Genomic DNA, 18,713 nt, shown 5'->3' with positions numbered 1-18,713 from the left:
ATGCAAATTAAAACCACGATGAGATTCCATCTCACTCCAACAAGGCTGGCATTAATCCAAAAAACACAAAATAATAAATGTTGGAGAGGCTGCGGAGAGATTGGAACTCTTATACACTGCTGGTGGGAATGTAAAATGGTACAACCACTTTGGAAATCTATCTGGCGTTATCTTAAAAAGTTAGAAATAGAACTACCATACAACCCAGAAATCCCACTCCTCGTAATATTCCCTATAGAAATAAGAGCCTTTACACGAACAGATATATGCACACCCGTGTTTATTGCACCACTGTTTACAATAGCAAAAAGCTGGAAGCAACCAAGTGTCCATAACGGATGAATGGTTAAATAAATTGTGGCATATTCACACAATGGAATACTACACATCAATAAAGAACAGTGACGAATCTGTGAAACATTTCATAACATGGAGGAACCTGGAAGGCATTATGCTGAGTGAAATTAGATGCAAAGGGCAAATATTGTATAAGACCACTATTATAAGACCTTGAGAAATAGTATAAACTGAGAACACATACTTTTGTGGTTACAAGAGGGGGAATGGAGCGGGGAGGGAGGGAGGGTGGGAGAGGGTTATTTACTGATTAGTTTTTTTTTTTGTTTAAGAACTACTTTAGGTGAAGGGAAGGACAATACTCAATACAGGGAAGGTCAGTTCAACTGGACTGGAGCAAAAGCAAAGAAGTTTCCGGGATAAACTGAATGCTTCGAAGGTCAGTTGAGCAAGGGCGGGGGTTTGGGGACTATGGCTTAAGGGGACATCTAAGTCAATTGGCATAATAAATTCTATCATGAAAACATTCTGCATCCCACTTTGAACTGTGGCATCTGGCGTCTTAAATGCTAAGAAGCAGCCATCTAAGATGCATGAATTGGTCTCAACCCACCTGGATCAAAGGAGAATGAAGAACACCAAGGTCAGATGATAATTACGAGCCCGAGACAGAAAGGGCCACATGAACTAGAGACTTACCTCATCCTGAGACCAGAAGAACTAGATGGTGCCCGGCCACAACCGATGACTGCCCTGACAGGGAGCACAACAGAGAACTCCTGAGGGAGCAGTAGAACAGTGGGATGCAGACCCCAAATTCTCATAAAAAGACCAGACTTAATGGTCTGACTGAGACTAGAAGAATCCCGGTGGTCATGGTCCCCAAACCTTCTGTTGGCCCAGGACAGGAACCATTCCCGAAGAGTACTCATCAGACATGGAAGGGACTGGACAGTGGGTAGGAGAGAGATGCTGATGAAGAGTGAGCTACTTGTATCAGGTGGACTCTTGAGACTGTGTTGGCATCTCCTGTCTAGAGGGCAGATGGGAGGGTAGAGAGGGTTAGAAACTGGCAAAACGGTCACGAAAGGAGGGACTGGAAGGAGGTAGTGGGCTGACTTATTAGGGGGAGAGTAAATGGGAGTATGCAGTAAGGTGTATACAAGTTTATATGTGACAGACTGACTTGATTTTTAATCTTTCACTTAAAGCACAATAAAAATTATTAAAAAAATCACACGTACTCAAGGACTTAAATTTAATGAAATTAATAATTTTTACGGCTTCATCAAAGATATTTTTAAGTGATACTGGCTTTTTTTTTTTTTTTTTTTTTTGGTAGTGAATGGTGGTGGCAAAGACTACCTTGACTACTAGTACAGTTTGGTGCCAGTGTCTTGATTCCTGCTAAGGTATGTGGCTAGGTCCCTGAGTGATGCAAATGGTTTGCCCTTGGCTGGTAACAGAAAGATTGGCCATTCAAACCTACCCAGTGCCTCTGTGGGAGAAAAAGCCTGGTGATCTGCTCCCATAAAGATTAAAGCCATGAAAACGCAATGGAGCAGTTCTATTCTGTGACACATGGGGTCGCCATATATTGGAATGAACTCCCCGCACAAAATGATGAAGACAACAAAGGTGGCAAGTGTTTCACGTACCTGGCATATGCACCATCAATTGAAAAGTTGGAGGAATTCAAGAACAAAAAAGATATCAGACATAAAGAAAACAAATGTACAGTGAAACTGGCAAATAGTATCTACGTTTTACTGTCAAATCTCCTGGACCTTCTGAAAGGGATTCAAGAATTCCTGGGGTCCACAGGCCACACTTTGAGAATTGCTTCTCTAGGTTAAGCAAGAAAAGTTTTTCTTGTATCTTTATTTTGTAGGCAAGAAATTCACCCACCATACAGACAGATTAAGTGGCTTTCCCAGTGGGACACATCACCTAGGATCTTCAGATTCAGCATCCATTCTCTCTCTCTTTTTCTCCAACTTATCAAAATCTACAAATGTGCAAAAAAGTGGGAAGAATAGTACAATGAGATTCAACAGTTATTAAAATTTTGTCATATTTGCCTAAACATTTTTTAATGATATAAATAGATGTTAGTATATATGTGTGTGTATCTAGATAGACTGACTGACAGGTCATTTCTATATGTATATCTAGAGAGAGAGAATGAAGACAGATTAAGGTTTTCCACCAAAACATTCTAAAGTAATTTGCAGGCCTCACAACAACTGACCTACAAAACATTTGCGCAACTCCTTAAGAATAAGGATCTATGTCCTTGCAATAGCATTACACCTAAGAAAATCAACAATGTTTCCAGAATACTATGTAAAGCCCTTTCCATATTGAAATATCCCGATTTTTCCCAGAAGGTCTTTACAGGTATTTTTTTCCAACGTGGTTTCATAGAAGATTCTCATATTGCATTTTATTGTGCCTCTTTAGTCACCTTTAGTCTAGAACAACCATACCCACCCACTTATTGTAGAGGGGATCAAAATGATACACTAGAAAAAATCAATTAAACACAAAAGACAGTGTTGGAGGAATTCAGGAACAAAAAAGATATCAGACATAAAGAAAAGAAATGTTGTTGTCGTAGGTGCTGTCGAGTCAACTCCAACTCAAAGTGACCCTATGTACAACAGAATGAAACACTGCCTGGTCCTGCGCCATCCTCACAATCCTTGTTATGCACGAGTCCATCATTGCAGCCACTGTGTCAATCAATCCATCTGGTTGAGGGTCTTCCTCTTTTTTGCTGACCCTACTTTACCAGGCATTATGTCCTTCTGAAGGGACTGGGCCCTCCTGATAACATGTCCAAAGTACATGAGACAAAGTCTTGCCATCTTTGTTGCTAAGAAGGATTCTGGCTGTACTTCTTCCAGGACAGATTTGTCCCTTCTCTGGCAGTCCATAGTATATTCAGTATTCTTCACCAATGCCATAATTCACATGCATCAATTCTTGTTTGGTCTTCCTTCTTTATTGTCCAGCTTTCTCAGGTTGTGAGACAATAGAAAATCAAAGTAAAAGCTGGAAGCTGTGTTAGGTGGTGAAGGGGAAAACAGGGCTTGAAAGGCTGAACTTGGCTGCCCTCAGGATTTATGTTAGTTCACTGCTTTTTTTGTCAGTTTGCTGCTGTTTGCAAGGCCCTGTTATGTGATCTTGCTGAGGTAGTCTTGTGGAATTCCCAGGCTTGTAACCACTATTTCCCTTGACAACTATAAAACCTCTGACCTCCCACTCTGGAACGTGGAGTTCTGTTTTGCTTCTGCTGCCACCGGGCACTGACTAATAAAACTCCCTAATAAACTCCTTCACAGAGACAGTGGTGTTGCCTGCCTCATTCTTCAGTCTCTCGGCGCCCTCCAATTTTGGAGGCAAATTTCAAGTTACTGGCCCATTCTTTGAAAGGCAGAAACCTTCCAGAGATGGAAAAGTCAAATATTTTCCACTAAAACAATTGCTGTAGCCTAATAAATATTCTCTGAAAACCAGAACTTGTGAGATATGGACAGAATCAGAAAACGGCTGATGTTGCAACCCGAATACGAGGAAGTGCAGATGCAAAAGCCAGAAATAGTTCCGAGAAGTACAAGAGACAAGAGTCAGAGATTCAGGCTCAGCCTTTCACTTCCTTTTGAATTCTTACTGTGTGGGGGCCTACTGACATCACTACTGTTTTCCGACTGTGTCTATTCTTTACATTTTTTCCACAAACTCAGAAAATTTGCTTCAATAAATTTATCAAAACCAAATAGTTGACATTAGTTGTTTTTATTAAAAAGTCAATTTTACCCTTATCTTTATTTGAACAGTATGTGCATGCACACACCCAAAAAAACCTGTTGCTGTTGAATTGATTCCGACTTATGTCGACACAACAGGACAGGGTAAAACTGCCCCATAGGGTTTCCAAGGAGCAGCTGGTGGATTCAAACTTCCGACCTTTTGGTTAGCAGCCATGCTCTTAACCGCTAAGCCTCCAGAGCTCCGTATGCAAATATCTGTACATAATTGGAATAAACATGCAAATTATTAAAAAATGGGTTCATTTTTTTTTTTCCTGTCCTATAAAATTGAAAAGAAATACTTTCTGGGTTTTTATGAGGTAGGATTCCTATAGAGAAGGAACCATAATGGAAACGGGAAATATATACAAAGTTAATTTATGCTAACAATGACAGAAATGTTAACTAACATGGAGCAGCTACAAGCAACTCACTCTTTTTATCTTCCCAACTACACAAGGATATAAGTGCTTCACTTTTCCGTTTTACAGAAGAGGAACCTGAGATTCCTAGTGGGAAAATGCTAGGAGTAGAACCCAAAGTACCAAGCTGAAGACTCCATGCTCCCCTCCTTGAACCAATGCAGTCAGGGGCTGACAGCAGAGACTGAGAGCCCAGGTACACAGTGCCATTGTGGTGTGTCCTTGCCTTCTGGTGTAGGTGTAGGTCTTGTAGCTGCTCGTGTTCTATAGACAAAGGGTAGATGAAAGTCATCAAGAGAAATCAGTGAGGACCTACTTACGCAGGCTAGTCTCTGAGACTAAGGCTCTGAATTGCGCGTCAAACCTTGAATGGCAACTAGCCCTAGAAGTCACCTTTAAACTAAGTAACATTTAGCCCAAAGAGTGAAGATTGTCACCCCTGAGCATTGTGGTTTTTTTTTTTTTTTTTTTTTTAAAGTTATCTGTATAAGACCAGAGGGTCAACAGCTGTTTTAAAGCATAGGTGAGAAGTTTGAGAGGCAGGGAGATTAAGTAAATGGAAGTGAAATAAGTGGAACAGAAACAACAAGAATATTGACGCAATGTGAAGACTGTAACCAATGTCATTGATCATTATGCCTAGAATCTGTGAGGTGGGGGTGGTGTAGCATTTCACCAAAAATTAATTTAAAATAAAAGGGATGCCATCAGTGTTCAACTGTTGCAAAAAGTTGGTTTCTAATCCCTCAGAGATTCTCCCTCCTCAATCTTCCTAAAATAGATTCTGCCTTGTTCTCAGGGAAGAAAAGACTCCCATTTTTCTTTCACTCTCACCCCACTTTTCCCAGCCCTTGCTAGTCTCCTGCCATCAGTCCCAACAACATTGTCCTTTATCCTTGCTTGTCACCTAGGAGTGAAACAGTTAACAGGAAAAAAGGATGAGTCCAGGACTGGTCCTTCTGTCAAGCCCCAACCCATCCTGCAACAGAGTGAGGGGCCTCCCCAAAAGGAGGAGCAAAGCCTTATTCTTTGAAGCCTGGTCGAGGATCACAAACGCAGTTCCATCTCTCCGTTAATTCTCCATCTTCCTCACCTGAAAAGCTCTTACACAAGAGTGCTCAGCCCTGCCCCAGTTCCTGCTCAAATACAGGCACTGACCTCCACCTGCAGCTCACCACCTCTCCACCTCCCTGCCCCTGTCACCTCCTGAGCCAGCAGCTCCTAGCTGGAAAGTTCAGGGTGACCAGCGGCCCATCTAGGAAAACTTGGCTGCCACAGGATCTGTATCTGCCCTGACTCAGGGCACCCCTTCTTGGCAGAGACCCCACCTTCCCCTGACCCTCTACACCTGCCGGGCTCTGAAAATGCATTCAGGCCTTCCTTGCTGTTGACCATTTCACCAGGCCACTGAAAAAAATGCTGCACCCCAAGCCAGCTGCTTAGCTGAGGCAACCAGGCCTTCACACCCCCGTTCCTCAGTGGAATCTGACCAGGCCACTGCCCACAGGGGATCTTGTTCTCAATGAGGAAGAGGGGCCTTGTTGAGACCCATCAGCCTAAGCTGGTTTCTGCCCACCCTCTGCACCCTGGGGTCCCACTGACACAAGCTACCACCTCCTACAGGGAAACCTCCTAGACAGGGATCTCCATGTGTGAATTCCTGCTTCATTGCAAATGTGTTAAAAATCACTACTGGAAAAAATTCTATTAAGATTATTTGGTGAATTCATAAAAACTATTATTGGACAACAAAATTTAAAGCAGGAATTTTAAGAAATTACCATATGTCTGTCACATACTTTTCCTGACAAATGCCTCATTGATATGGAGGCAACCCTCTCTGTCCCCCAGGGAACCAGAGCTGCAGGTGGAAGCAGGGGCAACAACAGTCCTGCACAACCCCCACCTGGTGCAATGTGAATGGATCACTTTGCAGAGGGGGAGGGGACTCACTGTTCTAGGTTGTCCAGCATTGAGGGCAAACTGTGATGAAATTAGATTTAAGGAGGAGAAATTAGTGCTGCTGCCCCTCTGCCTCTGGTCACACAGAAGAGGTGGACAGAGCAGAAAGCCTGCATCTCCTGGATGCCTCACCGTCTCATTGCTTCATGAATCACATTTGCTTTTGGTTGAAGAACAAAACTTTTTTGTTTTCTCTTTTCCTCTCTCCTTAAGCAATCTGATTATTGGGGAAAACACTTTGGTCATCCCTTACCCCACATTTAGAGGACAGTGATTAACATGAGAGAGAGGAACTGGCTTAGTTCGAACTAGCGGAGGCCAGAGAGCACAGACCAAATGCCCCAGTAAACAGTCCCTGTGGACTTTCCCCTGGAAGGATGGACAGGAAACCCTCAGAGGCAGGACAAAACCAGGGACCACCAGTACCCTGAGGAATGGCTGGTCCTTCTTCACAAATAGTAGGGGACATCTACTCGTGTCCTCCTCCATCATCCACATGGAAGAGCCAGAGACATGAACACATGTGATGGGGACTTGAAAAGAGCACAGGCCAGGAGTTGGCCAGAGGAAACCAAATGGAGGACTCACTCGGGTCTACAGGAGGGATCTGAGGAGCTGCCAAATGCACAGAAGATGCTCACCTCCGCTCAAGGCCCACATGTCTGCTCTAAGTAGGGGCTCCCCAGGGGGCTTTAGGCAGGAGGCTCAGGGGCCAACCAGTGGACCTGGATCGTGAGTTTTTTCCTTGGTTTCCTCATGAGGACTGGAGACACTTGGAGGAAAGGAGGCAGACAGGGACTAGAGTTATCACATCTCATCCATATTCCTGTGAGAGATAACCACCCCCCATCTCAGCAGATCATAAACTCTTGCACTATTTGTTCCCTCTAAATCCACAATCATCCATGGCCTTGTCAATCAGTCCATGATTCCCCACACAACCCATGTGGGCCAGCCCTGGCAGCCTGAGAGACAGAGAGAGGAAGAGGACAGCACAGAGGGGAGCCGGGGCCCCTCACTTGGTATCCCTCACTCAGGTAGCAAGAAGCCCAGGCTGGCCACTTGAGAACCCTCACCTGGTCTTGGCCATGGGCAGGACTAAGGGGTGTTGATGGGCATGCGGCTCCCAATTCCCCTCACAAATACTCCAAATTTCAGCTCTTGTTACTCTCTGGTGAAAGGGAAAAGGTGTGTCTTCTCAACCACTATTCCTGCATAGGGAGATGTGAGGGAACCCCACTTGCTGGCAGAGTCCTTCCTACCCCCACTCACGCTGGCGGTACAGTTTTCTCACCCGGGCTTTCCTCATCTGGTGTTTCCTTCTTCCTGCACCAGCGAAGGACAAGAGCAGTAATAATAAGAATAATAAGAATAGCAGCAAGAAGTACATCTAGAATGATTGGCCATGCACTCTCTTGCACCGAGGTCTCACCTAAAAAAAACCTTTTAATTCACTGGGTCCCCCAGACCTGCAAGCTTTCTATCCTTCCCCCAACCTAGTCCCTAGCTATCAAGTCACAGCCTCCTCCAGGATCGCCGGTGCTCACCATGGCTCACAGGGTGTGTCATGTTCTTCCCGCTGTCTTCCACGTGGCAGCTGTACCTCTGCTCCTCCCCTTGAGGAAGACTTGTGGACACCCAGATCACCTAGGTCCCATTTCCACCAGACAGGACACTCCCAGGCTCCTGGGAGTCCTTGCTCAGGGGTTCCCCATCCTGAAGCCAGGTCAGTGTGATTTTCCGGGAATAGAAGCCAGCAACCCAGCAAGTCAGGGTGACTTTGCCCTTCATGGCCTGACTGAGGGTCACGTTCACTGCTGGGGGCACTGGGAGAGGAGAGGGCAGAACCAGTGAGGCACGTGGCCATGCCCTGTCTCCAAGTCCAAGGGAGACAGAACAGCACTGGTCCTCTCCATGTTTCTTGCTCTGGCCTGAAGCTGTATTCACCCACAAACACTCAGGATTCATGCTGCTCACAAGTCTGTCTGGGATCACGGGACCCCAATTCTTTAGTGTGGGAGGAGGGTTGCGCCTCGGGTTGGAGCCTCACTCTCTGGGTCCACATGTTGATGCTGGGGAGGGTAGGTGGCTCGGGGGCTTCTGGGTCATGGAGGGCTAGGAGGGAACTCTCCAGGCTGGGATGGATGGGGCAGGCCCATGGCTCTGTGGTCCCCATGGACAAAAAGCATCCTCCCCTGCCTAACATATACCTTACCAGATTCAGTATTCTGTCTGAGGGCCCCCTGCTTTCCTGAACATTGACACTGGACAGGTCATTTCTCTACCCACCTGTGTGTCTTTACCCAGTGGCTTTAATAGGATGGGCAACTCAGAATACAATGTACCAACAGGACATATAGGGATCCCATAGGACAGTGATAGTTTTCCTCAGTTTAGGCAGTGATGGGGTTCCAGAAGACAGGGGAAATGAAAATCTTCCCGAGCATCAGTACCTGTTCTCCCCATGAAGTCTCTCCCCAAGTCCAGGTAGCTCCGCAGCCTTTTACAAATATCTCCTTCCACATGGTGACCGTAATATTTGTGTTTATCCCTATCTACATCCCAGGTCTTCCTCATTTCCAATGCCAAGGTCTGCACCGAGGACAGGGGCACTGTCCATCTCTTGGTCTCCGGGTGACAGCAGAGGAAACGCTCCTTGCCATAGCAGTAATTCCAGAAGCTCCCGGGGCCATCATCTTCCTGGATTTCACAGCCCAGGGTCTCCTGGAGGGAATGCAAACCTGCCCCACCCAGACAATGACTGCTCCATTCCTGGGTCCCTCCACTTCCCCCTCCCAAGGTGAGAAACTCCAGCCCATAGTGTCCCTCCCTTCCTCCTCCTCAACCTGTTACATGAGAGACAGCTCACATCCTGGCTGAATTCCACAGACCCCCATCCCTGTCACCCACATCCCAACTAAATCCAATGGAAAGAGACATGCTCCCACCTCTCTACCCCAAACCCTTCAGGAAACATCCTCACACTCCTCTGTCTCATCCCCACTCTCACCTCTTTTCTGATCCTGCAGCTTCATGATGTCGAACAGGGTCATTCTGAGCTCCATACGTATGTCTGTAAAGCCCATGGTCTCTAAGTCCCAGGTCTCAGCTCCCAGCTGGGCTTCTGCCCATGGCCCCAGGGGCTCTGCCCTGCCTTTTTCACTGTCATACTGCAGGAATAACTTTCCATCAAAATATTCCTCAGCAACGAATCGTGTTTGCACAGATCCATCCTGGGAGACCACCGTAATGTCATAACGAAGACTGTGGAGACAGACCTTAGGGAGGAGGAAGCCAAAGATGAATCTTCTCCTTGAAATAACTACACATCAAACATGTCATAGAAGGTTCTGTGGTCCTGATTCCCTGAAGATGCGAGTGGTACAGGTGCGTGCCTGTCCAAGTGTGGAGGGAACAGGTAACATTCACAAAAGGTTAGGGTTAGAAAACCATCAGAGGAGAAGGGCCAGTGCTGGGAGAAGTATCATTATGGAGAAAGGCCAGAACAAGTCCAGTGGAAAAATCAAGAATTTAGGTCAGTTATGTGAGCCAGAGAGATCCTTCTGTGGTCAGGGAAGCAAAGGGGGAGGTTAAAGGTCAAGGAGCTAAGCACTTAGGCCAAGAACAGAGTGGGGTCTCAGGGAGCTGGGGAGGTATGCGAGTGAGAGGAACAGGCAGATGGTGGTAAGGGCCCAGAACTGCTGAGGGGCATGGGGCAGAGATGACCTTGGGCTACAGTGAAATCAAGAGAGGAGAGGAGGGCCTATTTATGGAGAGTGGTGATCACAAGGTCCCCAGTGGTGAGGGCTTGTGAGAGAAGAGAACCTGGTGAGGGCCTAGACAGGTTGCAGGGTCCTAGAGTGAGGGTACGGGTGCAGAGAGACCAGTGAGGAAGGGGGTTCAACACCTTAAGGGTTAAGAGAGAAGGCCATAAAGTATTAGGTTTGGGATGAAGTCTTGGGGAAGAGGTACACTGGACCAAAGCCTGTGGTGGGAAGGGCCAGGAACAGACATATGCATTGGAGAGGGGAATAGGGTGTGGAATATTGAGAACTGCAGAGAGGTCTATGGACCAGGCACTGCACTCTGCGCTTAAGGCCCAGTGATTGTTAGCTCTGGGCTTGCCATGGTGAGGGCTCAAGTGAATGGGGATGAAGGAAGACCAGCTGGGCAAAAGGCACCACTAGGAAGTCAGGGTGAATCCTGGAGGTCAGCAGTGAGTGCCCCATGCTCCTGGTCCCTTGCCACACCCCCTACCCCACACCCCACCCACCCAGGAAGTGGCAGAGACTGCAACATCCTCCCGGTAGCCCACCATACACCCACCCATTGCCCTGCCCAAGTGGCAAGCAGCAGCGAGGGCGCTACACTCCTGGTAGAACACTACAGCCCACTCCCATTGCCCTGCACACCTGGTGCATGGCACAGAGTGCCCTGTGCTCCCGATTGCCCACCACACCCCACCTGCCAGCCCTGCCACCACCCACACCAATCCTGTGAGTGGCAGAGAGCGCCCAATGCTCCCAGTCACCATCACACCCCCCCACCTCGCCCTCATGGTGAGTGACAGAGAGCACTCCCATTTTCCAAGCCACCCATCACATCTACCGAACCCACCTAGCGAATGCCATTACACAATCCCATGCCACTGGACTGATGACAGGCAGCATCCTTCATCTGCCCAGTCCACCATCAGCCACCCAACACACCTGGTGAAAAGCAATATTCACTTGCCCTGCCTATCACTGCCCTGCCCACCGCTACCCTTCCTTCCTGGAGATAGATGGTGAGTGCTCCCACCAGACGAGCCTTGATATATCAAATCACATAAAAAAAAACAGGATAAGATGTCTCAAGTTAGTGAGCAAGATAAAGGGGCAGAAAACCTTTCTGAGGAAGAAATGGTAATGGGGCTACCTGATAAGGAATTCAAAAAGATTTATACACAGGATCCTCAAAGAGATCAAGGAAAGCACAGACGAAACCCTAGATGAATTCAGGAAAACAATATAAGGATAAAATGACAAAATAAATGGATAATTAGAAACTATATTTATTTATATGAAAATAACAACCAGACATCTGGAAGTTTAACAATAAAATGTCAGAAAGAGATAACTCAATGGAAGGACATAGAAGTAGAATTGAATCAATGCAAGAAAGAATCAGTGAAAAGAGGACAAATCCCTCGATACAAATCTGTCTGAGGAAGAATCGGAATAAAAAGATTGAAGAATAATGAGGAAAGCCTAACAGTTTTGTGGGACACTATGCAGAGGGAGAATTTACATGTAATTGAAATTCCAGAAGAGGAGGAGAAGAAAAAGCACAGAGAGAATTTTTGAAGATTTATGGATGGAAAACTTCCCTAATATCATGAAAGACAAGAAAGGTTTCATCTAAGAAACTCTATGAACCCCATATGGGAAAGATTCCAAAAGAAAGTCACCAAGACATATCATAATCAAACTTCCCAAAACCAAAGACAAAAAAAGAACTCTGAAAGCACCTCATGAAAAATGAAATATCACCTATAAAGAGGCACCAAAAAGACCAAGCACTGATTTCTCAGCAGAAACCATGCAGATAAGAAGACAGTGAAATGACATATATAAAACCCTGAAAGAAAAGAATTGCCAACCAGGAATCATATATCCAGCAAATATATTGTCTATCACATACGATGGTGAAACTAAGACATTCCCACATAAACAGAAATTATGGGAATTTGTAAAAACCAGACATACCTTACAAGCAATATAAAAGGGAGTCCTTCAGACAGAAAACCAATAACATCAGAAAACAACCTAAGATCAACACACATGACAGTATCACCCAGATACTAACCTAGATAAAGAATTGTCAAAAGTAAAATAAATCTGGAAAACAGGAAACCAGAGATGTCAATCTGTAAAGAATGACAACTTGAAAACAAAAAGGGGAAATAAATGGTGTAGTTATAGAAATTCCATATGGAGTGGACGTCAAGGTGATAGGAAGATATAACAGACTGGAAAAGGATACTGGTGAGGAGTGAGCTTCTTGGCTCAAGTAGACACATGAGACTCTGTGGGTAGCTCCTGTGTGGAGGGGAGATGAGAAGGCATAGGGGGACAAAAGTGGCTGCCTTGACATGGGAATACAGGGTGGAGAGAAGGAGTGTGCTGTCTAATTATGGGGAGAGCAACTAGAAGTACATAACAAGGTGTGTATAAGATTTTGTATGCAAGACTGACTTGATTTATAAACTTTCACTTAAAGCACAACAAAAATAAAAATAAAAAAGATACAAAAGACTGTTAAAATTTAGGAAGATAACGGTAAATTTCAGAGTAACCACAAAGAAAATTAATAAATCAACTCACCAAAAAAAAAAAAGAAGAAAATCAAAGAAATCAACAACAACGAAGGATATGAAAAGAAAATCCACAAATAAAAAGAACTGAGCACAGGAAAATAAGCAGCGAAAATGTTAACACCACAAAATAAATAAATAAATAAATAAATGAACAAAATGGAGCAGTAAAATCCATACCTATTGATAATTACACTGCATGTAAACAGTTTAAATACAACAGTCAAAAGATAGAGCATGGCACAATGTATTTAAAAAAATTTCCTATCAATATGTGCCTTAGACACATAGACATAGAAAGTTTAAAAATCAAAGGATGGAAAAAATATATCTAGCAAATAGTATCCAAAACAGAGCAATATTAATCTCTGATAAAATAGGCTTTAAGTCAAACACCAGTATAAGAGACAAAGAAGGGCATTGTATACTGATCAAAAGATCAATTAACCAAGAGGACATAACCATGACCAATACTTACGTACCCAATGATAGAACACCAAAATACATAAAACAAACTCTAAGAGAACTGATAAGAGAAATAGACAGTTCCACAATAACAGCAGGAGATTTTAACACCCCACAGAATTCTAGAGGATATCAAAAAAATAATACATCATGATCAGGTGGAATTCATACCAGGGATGCAAAGGTGGTTCAACATTAGAAAATCAATCAACATAATTTCCACATAAATAAGTCAAAGGACAAGAATTACCCACCTGATCATCTCAATTAATGCAGAAAAGGCATTTGATAAAATCTAGCACCTTTTCCTGATAAAAATTCTCAACAAAATAGCAATTGAAGGAAAATTCCTCATCATAATTAAGGGCATATAGACAAAACCAACTGCCAACATTATTCTCAACACAGAGAGATTGAAAGCATTTCCCTTCAGAACAAGAATGAGACAGGATGCCCATTACCACCACTCTTACTCAATATTGTACTGGAAGTTCTAGCCAGAGCAATAAGGCAAGAAAAGGTAATAAAGGGCATCCAAATTGGTAAGGAAGAAGCAAAACTGTCCCTGTTTGCAGATGATATGATCCTATACATAGAAAATCTCAGAGATTGCACAAGAAAGTTACTGGGACTAACAAAAGCATTCAGCAAAGTGGCAGGGTACAAGAGCAACATATAAAAATCAGTTGGGTTCCTCTACACTAATGAGAAGGATTCTGAAGAAGAAATCAAGAAAATAAGACCATATACAATAAATAGCCCCAAGACGATAAATTACCTAGGAATAAATCCAACCAGGGGCCTAAAAGACTTCTACAAGGAAACTGACAAAAAAAAAAAAAATTACTGCAAGAAACCAAAAAGACCCATCAAAACCCAAAACCAAACCCAGTGTCATCGAGTCAATTCTGACGCAAAGCGACCCTATAGGACAGAGTAGAACTGCCCCATAGAGTTTCCAAGGAGCGCCTGGCAGATTCAAACTGCCAACCCTTTGGTTAGCAGCCATAGCACTTAACCACTACAGCACCAGAGTTTCCAAAAGACCCACAGAAATGGAAAAACATACCATGCTCATGGATTAGAAGACTTAACATTGTGAAAATGTCAATACCACCCATCTTAGGCTGGGTTCCCTAGAGAAGTAAAACGTATAAATATACATGTAGAGATTTATATCAAGGAAACACCTCATGCAATTTTAGAGGCCGGATAAGTTCCAAGTCCGTGGTTCAGGATAGATGCCTCTTCCAATTCACGCAGCCACAGAAGCTGGTGAACCCAAGATCGGCAGGTTGGAGAGCAGGGGTCTCACTCACAGGCTGTGAAGGTTGACGAATTCCAATATCGGCAGGCAAGACTGCAAGGTTTCCCCTATTCACGAGGCTGCAGAGGCTGGCGAACTCATGATCGGCAAGTTGGGGAGCAGGGCTCTTGCTTGTAGGCTGTGAAGGATGATGAATCCCAAGATCAGTAGGTAAGCTGGTAGCTTAAGTCTCAAAAACCAGAGGTCAGACAAGAGGCAGCTGCTGGATCTAGAACAGGCCAAAAGCCTTGGCAAGGCAAGCAGGAAGGAAGTAGGCTGCAGAGGGTGGAGAGATGAAGGCTGAAGGGACAGTGAGCTGCCACAGGCTCTGCCCCCTCCAGTACCACTCAGCAGATTCCATCATGGGGGTGATCACGTATCAAATTTCAACAGGGAAGTGATCACATTATTCCACTGTCAAAACACTGAGAATCACGGCCCAGCCAAGTTGACGTGCAATCTCAACCATCATACCACCCAAAACAATCTATAGATAGAATACAATCCTGATCCGAATCCCAATAACATTCTTTAATGAAATGGAAAAACTAATCTCCAACTTTATATGGAAACGAAAGAGACCTGAAATAGCTAAATCATTACTGAAGAAGAAGAACAAAGTAGGAGACCTCACACTTCCTGGTCACAGACCTTACTAAAAATCTACAGAAGTCAAAACAGCCTGGCACTGGTACAAAAGACATACAGATCAGTGGAACAGAATTAGAACCCAGAATTAAATCCATATGGACAGCTGACCTTTGACAAAGGGTTGAATTCCATTCAATATGGAAGAGATGGTCTCTATAACAAATGGTGCAGGTAAAACAGGACATCCATGTGCAGAAAAATGAAACAGGATCCATATCTCACCCCCCACACAAAAGCAAACTCTAAATGAATCTAAGACCTAAAGGTTAAACATAAAACTATAAAGATCCTGGAAGTTAGCATAAGGACAAAACTAGGGGTCCTAATCCATGGCATAAATACACTATCAAATATATGAAAATGCAGAAACAACAGAAGATAAACTAATAACTGGGACCTCCTAAAAATTAAATACTATGCCCAACAAAAGACGTTACCAAAAGAGTAAAAAGGGAACCTGCAGAGTGGGAAAAAATTTTGGCAATGACATAGTTGACAAGGGTCTAATCTCTAAAAGTTATAGAGTACTTCAACACCTTGGGAACAAAAAGACAAACAATCCAATCAAAAAATGGGCAAAGGACATGAACAGACATTTCACCAAAGCAGACATTCAGGTGGCTAACAAACACATGAAGACAGACTTGCCATCATTAGCCATTAGATGCAAATCAAAACTACATTGAAATACCATCTAACCCCTGCAAAAATGGTACTGATAAAAAAAAAAAAAAAAAAAGAAACAATTACTAGCAAGGTTGTGGGGAGATTGGAACTCATACACCGATGGTGAGACTGTAAAGTAGTGCAACCATTATGGAAATTGGTATGGAAAGAAGCCTCTCCAGCTCCCTCCAGGCACTGAGACACCTGTCAATGAAGTTGCCCTGGGATCCTTCTCATTCCCAGAGGAGAGAAGTGGGCAGGGAGCTAAGCTGCTGACTCATCCAGGCAGTAAAGGGGGGAAGAGAGGGCATGGTGGTGGTCGTGGTGGGTGCGGGGTGCCCCTGGGGCCTGAGAGTGCCTCCTCACACAGGGTGGAAAGTGGTCTCCTGAGCCTGACACAGCCAAGGGCCTTGCCTGCCAGTCATAGCAGTAACCCAGAAGGCGGCCGGAACCCCAGGGGCCTCAGATGACTGGGCTGTCTGAACAACCAGCAGACCGACTGACAAGAAGGCAGGCAGATAGATCCTGGAGGGGGAGCAGGCCCAGCCAGGACTCAGAAAAGGCTTGTGGGGGCAGGGGAGTGAGGGGAGGTGGATGCGAGACCCCGAAGAGCACAGAAAAGATTTGGAAAAGCCGAGGGCGCTGTGACAACTGGCAGTTTGCAGCCTCATCCATGCCCACAGTCACCCCACCAGAGACCTGCTGGGGCCAGAGCAACACCCCGGTAACGCCCAATGATACACTCTCCAGAAGTTTGACCCAAGATCGCAACGAGTGCCACTCACCAGTGGCAGTGCCCAGGGGCATAAGAAGGGCAGCCCAGAAAAGGACAGGCAGGATGCCGGCCACCCAAATCACCATCAACGCCTCCAGGGACCAGAGCAGAAGCCAACGTCCCTGCACCTGCAGCTCGTGGGTAAAAGTGGCTAGTGAAGGTCCCCGCGGACCAGTGAATAAAGTACAGAAAAGTTCCCTGGAAAGGGATGGACGGGGCTGCACTTATGCAGTCTCAAAGGAAAGTCGTACTGGTGAGCCAGGCACCAAGGGGAGGCTCAAAACTAGGAAACCAGCAGATGACAGAGTCCCTGAGAGAGGAATACTGGGGGTTTTCCCACCAGGGCCTCAGCCAAAGGTTGTGCAGATAGTGCTGAGCCCCTGAGTGCTCTGACTCAAATCCCAGAAGCATATTTAGTTCATGCCACCCTCCCCCAGGGCGGAATTAAGGCATGTGAGGGCCCTAAACACTGAAAATTAGTGGTCCGCCCCTCCTCTGTTTACTGTCTGTGATGTAATTTTTTAATGTGACTATGATATTAACAATTGAACACAAGAATGGCATATGCCATTTTAGTGGAATGAAATGAACTGGATTATAACATTTTTAGTGGATGTGAGAGACTAAGATTTTTACTATATACCACATTTTCTTCAAAAAGAATATTCCTCAAAGAAGAAATGACTCAGTGGACTTGGTTGTTTCAACAATCAGTGTAAAACTCTGTTATCTCCCACAATGAAAAATGGGCTGGAGCTCCTCTTGGTTGTTTACCATGACAGGAGCAAGAGCGTACCCTGGTGTTTAGATCATGTCACAGAGCATTGCTGGCCCTGCTGGCTGGAGTTACTGGATTAGCTGACTTGGACATACAAGACCATTGTCTCAGAATGAGTCAGAGACCTGGCTATTAATATAATCTGCCCTGCCCAGTAACCACTCATTTGGATCCAGCTACATATTGGGTAAACGTAGCAAGAATTAGACTAGACAGCCCACCCTCAACTCTTGTCTGTTAGAAAGAAAGAGTATACTCCTAAAAGACCCAAACAGACAAGGAGTTTCAATTGCATAAGAGGGGACTGTAGGAGACAGATGTCAACAAAGGTGGTGAAGTGGTGGGGACCTCATACCTTAAACAACTTTGCATGTGGGCACCCTCAAGGCCCTGTGTGAATTTCTTTTTGGGTCTGCCCATTCTCACGCACTGGAGCTGCTATCAGTTTCATTTAGTGCCGTGCCAGTACCACCGTGGCACTCACTTTTCCTTGTGTCTTGTCTGCCTGGCATCTGTGGGTCTTTTCTTTGGACAACTGGTGCCCCTATTTTGTTGATGCCCTAAGCACATGCTTACCTTTCTTAGGTAATCAGCCCCTGCTTTCCCAGAAAAGGCAACTCCCCACCTGCAGAGCAGCACTGGTCTCCCCAAGCTCTTTTTACCTGGCCACCCCACCTGGATGCCTCGTGCTTGCTCTTCTGTACAGAACAAACTTCGACAGAGACCACTGAATAGTCATCCTCCTGACATGCCCAACCTCTGCCATGCACAGCCTGACTGGCCACATCACCACTGACCCCAATTTTCAGAGTTCAGCCACCTCTGCCTACAGAAGCACCTTCCACAGTTGACTCAGTAACACCCTAAATTTCCTTATACATTTCAGTCACTATAACCCTCTCCTTCTTCTCCCAATGACTCCCAGGTCCAGCCAGGATGCCTTGCTTCAGGCCACATCCTAGAGGTGTCTGTGCTGGAACAGGGCCACCTTGCTATGCAGCCCATGGCAATCACAAGCCCGGTGAGGCAACTCCTCATCGTCCACTCCAACACCAACCTCTCTGCAGGCTTCCGTTTCCAGTTGGCCTTCAGGACATCTGCATCTCCAGGGACCACTGCCCTCAAACCCAACAGGCCTACAGAGAAACTCTTCCATGTCAGCCTCTCCTTCCCCTATTGCTCTCAACAGGATCAGACTCCCCCCTCTCTCCTGCCTCTAAT

At 45.2% G+C, this 18,713-nt stretch overlaps 1 protein-coding gene across 1 annotated transcript; it reads right to left on the bottom strand.

Moving 5' to 3' along the window:
• Positions 1-8,210: 8,210 nt before the first annotated feature.
• Positions 8,211-16,800, bottom strand: LOC135232830 (MHC class I polypeptide-related sequence A-like; the record flags this gene model as incomplete). The annotated part of the gene is made up of 6 exons (XM_064294295.1): positions 16,725-16,800; positions 14,636-14,805; positions 9,480-9,774; positions 8,950-9,237; positions 8,547-8,568; positions 8,211-8,322 (listed from the first exon to the last, which is right to left on the bottom strand). Coding segments are annotated over exons 1-6 (963 nt in total), but the record flags the coding sequence as incomplete, so codon positions are not given.
• Positions 16,801-18,713: the final 1,913 nt, after the last annotated feature.

This window comes from Loxodonta africana, chromosome 1 (genome assembly GCF_030014295.1).
Source record: "Loxodonta africana isolate mLoxAfr1 chromosome 1, mLoxAfr1.hap2, whole genome shotgun sequence".
NCBI classification, from domain to species: domain Eukaryota; kingdom Metazoa; phylum Chordata; class Mammalia; order Proboscidea; family Elephantidae; genus Loxodonta; species Loxodonta africana.
This window is presented reverse-complemented; position numbering and strand designations above follow the sequence as displayed.